Below are 4,444 nucleotides of genomic sequence, written 5' to 3'. Positions count from 1 at the left end.
CATCTCATACACATCAGTTTTTCTTCATTATTGAAAATGAAAGTGAGAAATGTTCTCAAAAATGCCGTTGGAAAATCTTGCATAGGAGTAGAATCATCAACCATGTTTCAGGAAGAACTTGCGTTCATTGGAATGACTCTACTCTTGGCAATCATCCATGAATGAAACAGAACTGCATGTAGCCCTTTTAATTATATTGCGAAACTTCTAGCAAACAAAATTAAAGGTCTAGAACAATTTGAAACAAAGCACATACCAAAATGAAAAAAGCATGTGTGCAACTGTACAATCTCTTGTGTGCAGATACAGGCAACTTGTTCCCACATGTGACCAACAATCCTAAATCTACAAGAAAAAGTTACTTGAACAGAGTCCAAATAAAGATAAAGAGGGAATATAATTGTCACCATTGCATAGCAGCACTTTGATCACCAATCCTAAATCTACAAGAAAAGGATACTTGGAACAGAGTTCAAATGAAGATAAAGGGGGAATATAATTGTCACCATTGCATAGCAGCACTTTGATAGTCTGCTTATTGAAACAGGGTAAACAATTGTACCTTCCAAGCTCAGCAATTAAAAGCCCAGTAGCTATAATGATCTTCATAGTTTGGATAGACTTGATTAACCATCCTACTCACTGAGGCGAAAGAGATTCTCCTTGCGATGTCCTTTGTGACAAACATAGAAAGTCAGTACCATGCCATCCACCAAGCAAAGGAACCAAGCCATATTCAATGTAACTATTATAACATATGAACCCATGTACAAAGGTAAATCTCACAGCACTGTGAGATGATGATCATTACCTTTCTTCAGGTGTAAGGCTTGAATATATCTTCTTTCCTGGATCTGGCAAATCTCTATGGTTGGAATGTGCCGAATTCCTTTGTCTCTTAGGTGGTGGTGAGTGAGAACGAGGAGACCTTGAAGTTGATACATGCCTTTGCCGTCTCGGAGGTGGTGAATCAATGCTTGGAGAAGACCTTGACCGCCTCCAAGACTTTGACCTTGACCTTGACTCTCTTGCAGGTGATCTAGAGTATCTTTGAGACTGAGGTAGAGGAGATGGCGAGCTACAGCAACATTACAACCTATATGACTCACATTGCTCTGTAATGTTATGAAATTAACTGAGGGAAACTCCACATAAAACATACCGCAATCTCTCCTGTTTACTAGGAGACTTCGTTTGCTCATCTGGGGAATACGACCTTCTATCAGATATGGAATGCCTTCCACGGTTTCTATCAATCTTTCCCTGCCCGACTTCTACTGGAGATGCATCTACAAAGCCATTCGGTGAACGATCTCTATCCCTCCTATGTGCATCTGGAGAGATTGATCCATACCTCCCTCTTCTAGAAGAACCATCGTTAGACCTGTTGAGATATATATATATACAAACTATAGGCATACATCATTTTCATGTTGGAGAAAGTTATATACTGAATTCAAGTTATACCTTGAATAACGTCCTTTCCTTGGAGATGGGGAGCGATAGCGTGGAGGTGTGTAGCCTACAGAGGAAGTAAATTTGATAAGATATTACACACAAAACTCCGTTTTCCAAAATAAAAACACAAACTTCACTTATGCATAACTGAAATTTCTTACCATGATCAGGTGATCTCCTACCATCGTAGCCCATTCGACCCCTAAAACAAAAGAAAGAGGTATGAAGCTCAAATAGCACATATAACTGTCTCAAAAGGGTGCTGAACAAGGGTATTTTGGATTTTTGTCTAAAAACATATCACAATTTATGCAGCACATCTAATGTAGGACACTAACCTTCCCCGTTCCTTCATTCGCATTTCTTCAGGCTTCTTCCTATTCTCTTCTGCAAAAACAACCATGATTTCGCGTCCATTAAACATTCTCCTGTCCATGTATTTCTTAGCTTCTGCAGCATCAAAAGGGTTCAAAAACTGCACAAACCCAAAGCCTCGAGGCTCCCTGCATCAGAATTGACAGAAAATGCACTTCATCAATAATGGGAATCAGGATAAAAATAGTGAACAGTGAATTCAATACAGCCTTTAACTGTAGAAAATCAGCGTAAACTCATGGAAGATCTGGGGATTTCATTCGCAAAAACCTCTTGTGCAGCACCATGACTCTCGAATGATATTTACCCACAGATCAAACAATATTTCTAAAATTTCTAATCAGAAGATATTCGTATGCTTCACACATACAAAAGGTGCCAAGCCCTTGGGCTGCTAACCTTATCATGACGACAAAATTGCTCGACTTCAAAATCTTCACTTCAAATAAATGTAAAGGACTTCACAATCTTCACTTCGTTAGAGACAATAATCAGTTGAGCTAAACTTTGCTCCACTTTATACATCTTCTCTTTAAGCATCTGGAAAATATCTTCATCTTAACTTTTCTTCAAATCTTTATCTCTTGAGGGATCCGGAAATGTTTACTCTTTGATACACTCATCTACAGCCTCAAATAGCCCACAAAGTTAGGTAATAAATTGTATGAGGCAAGAGTAGCGAAAGGTTCTATACTAAGGTTCAATAAATCTATATGTCGTGAAATGGACATAAATGGAAATTAATAGATGACTTCACACAAGCAACAAACGACCCAAAAGACAAAAGAACATTTATACTTTGTCAAGAACCTCTTAAGAAGTATTCATATCTTCGTGTTATTGTAACCAAAAAAGACATCATTTAAGAAGCAAAATACAATTTGTATACATGCAATAGAAACAGCATGAATGGAAATCTTTACTTACCCAGTATGGAAATCTCTTGGAAGATATACATCTCTAACCCGTCCGAATTGCTCAAACGGTACCCGTAAATCTTCAGGTCTACAAATTTGAAATTTTTGAGGATACAAATGGTGAGCTCTCATTCGAAGAACTTGCTGAACTTATCCAAAAAAAATAGAACCACTTGATTTGATTTTAGGAAACCTGCTGCCTTTTGGAATATTCCGAACAAGAAGACCACAAGGTGCATCCCTATATCCTCCATAGCGTCCTCGAGGAGGACTTCTATCTCGTCCACCATAGCCCCTTCTTGGTGGGCTATAACTAGGACTTCGTCGCCTCATCCTAAAGACATTCAAACCAGCAATCATTAATGCAACAAAAATTATAACGTTACCTGTAGAGACTAATATCTGTTCAACAGTCAAGTGATTTTGACTAAAAAAAATGAATCCTAGCATAAACTGACCCATCTCCAAAGAGGTCTAGCCTCTTCTTCTCCAGAAAGAAATGTTAGTGTCAAGGATAGTGCCTTCAAGCTATACAAGTATAGCTCAAAATGGAAGACTGGGTAGAGTTATATCCAACATGCTGGTCAGGTTTGCATCCATAGATTACAAGTTGTTCCTTACATAGCATTCAAAATCTTAAACCTAAACCTCTAATATTTCTAGTACTAAACCTTCTATAAGATTCTTTTAAATGTTTGTGCTACTTTATTAAAATTTCTGACTGAGAAATTGTAATAAGGAGCCAATATCAGATACAAATACAAATCAGTTCTACAAATTTCCAGCAAATCTGTGATATTTTGTATTTCATTCAAATTCCCATTAAATGTGTAAGTTTTCCTCATAATAGCAAATGAAACTCGGTCCAGTTGGCTGAGAAAAAAGAGTACTAAGCATCAGAGAAACACAAAGCGTGTATAAGTTTTTTCAGGAACACAATACAGTGATGAGATACACTCTACCAAACAGGAAAGCCACGAACGAACCAACTTGATCTGCAGGAATGACCAAGGAAGAGACACCCTAATCCCTAAGGCCTGAAACTCTAAAACCGAAAGAATAACGGTAAAACTCGGGGATTAAAAGCACCGCGGCGAGCGACAGAAACCTTGGGCGTGGAGTGGCGTCGGCATGACAGGAATCTCTACCACAGGTGCACACACACACCAAAGGAGAAAAGAAAAAGGGAAGAAAGAAAACTGACGAATTCGAATACGAGAGAAAGAGAGAGATAGAGAGACTTACCGGTAGCGCGACTGATGCAGAGATAGATAGCTCCAAGAGACAGACAGACAGAGAAGGAGAGATGCAAAGTTTCTTTCTTCTTCTTCTTCTTCTTCTTCTTCTTTCTTCTTTCTTCTTCTTCTTCTGTCTTCTTCTGTCTTCTTCTTCACACAAAACCCTTCCTTCCCAACCCAAACACCAAAAATATAAAATGTAAAGAAGAAAGGAAGAAGCTTTTCTGGTTTTTATGTACATATATTTGTTTGTTTTGTGCTGTTAATCTCAATTATTTGTTTTTTTATGTACATATATTTGTTTGTTTGGTGTTGTTAATCTCAATTATGTGCTTTTTTATGTACATATATTTGTTTGTTTGTGTTGTTAATCTCAATTATGTGTTTTTTTATGTACCTATATTTGTTTGTTTGTGTTGTTAATCTCAAGTATGTGTTTTTCGTGAGTATGTCACA

General features: G+C 37.6%; 1 protein-coding gene across 1 annotated transcript; it reads right to left on the bottom strand.

Moving 5' to 3' along the window:
• Positions 1-263: 263 nt before the first annotated feature.
• On the bottom strand, positions 264-4,131 carry LOC147858786 (serine/arginine-rich SC35-like splicing factor SCL30A). The gene is made up of 9 exons (XM_087326576.1): positions 3,996-4,131; positions 2,944-3,084; positions 2,761-2,838; positions 1,797-1,961; positions 1,620-1,660; positions 1,468-1,522; positions 1,163-1,384; positions 812-1,078; positions 264-673 (listed from the first exon to the last, which is right to left on the bottom strand). Exons 2-9 carry the CDS (start codon positions 3,081-3,083, stop codon positions 640-642), a joined length of 1,002 nt encoding a protein of 333 aa, XP_087182702.1. The 5' UTR covers position 3,084; positions 3,996-4,131; the 3' UTR covers positions 264-639.
• Positions 4,132-4,444: the final 313 nt, after the last annotated feature.

This window comes from Azolla caroliniana, unplaced genomic scaffold (genome assembly GCF_043228905.1).
Source record: "Azolla caroliniana isolate FFs.n. ecotype wild unplaced genomic scaffold, voAzoCaro1.0.p SCAF_10, whole genome shotgun sequence".
Classification (NCBI taxonomy): Eukaryota; Viridiplantae; Streptophyta; class Polypodiopsida; order Salviniales; family Salviniaceae; genus Azolla; species Azolla caroliniana.
The sequence above is the reverse complement of the archived record's forward strand: the minus strand, read 5'-3'. Positions and strand labels throughout refer to the sequence as shown.

Bases quoted from the DNA above. Each gene is read 5' to 3' on its own strand.
- LOC147858786 (XM_087326576.1), bottom strand. From the start codon at position 3,083: ATGAGGCGACGAAGTCCTAGTTATAGCCCACCAAGAAGGGGCTATGGT. The intron at 2,839-2,943 runs GTTTCCTAAAAT...TCAAATTTGTAG, and splicing joins AATATTCCAAAAGGCAGCAG to ACCTGAAGATTTACGGGTAC. The intron at 1,079-1,162 runs GTATGTTTTATG...ATGTTGCTGTAG, and splicing joins AGTAAACAGGAGAGATTGCG to CTCGCCATCTCCTCTACCTC.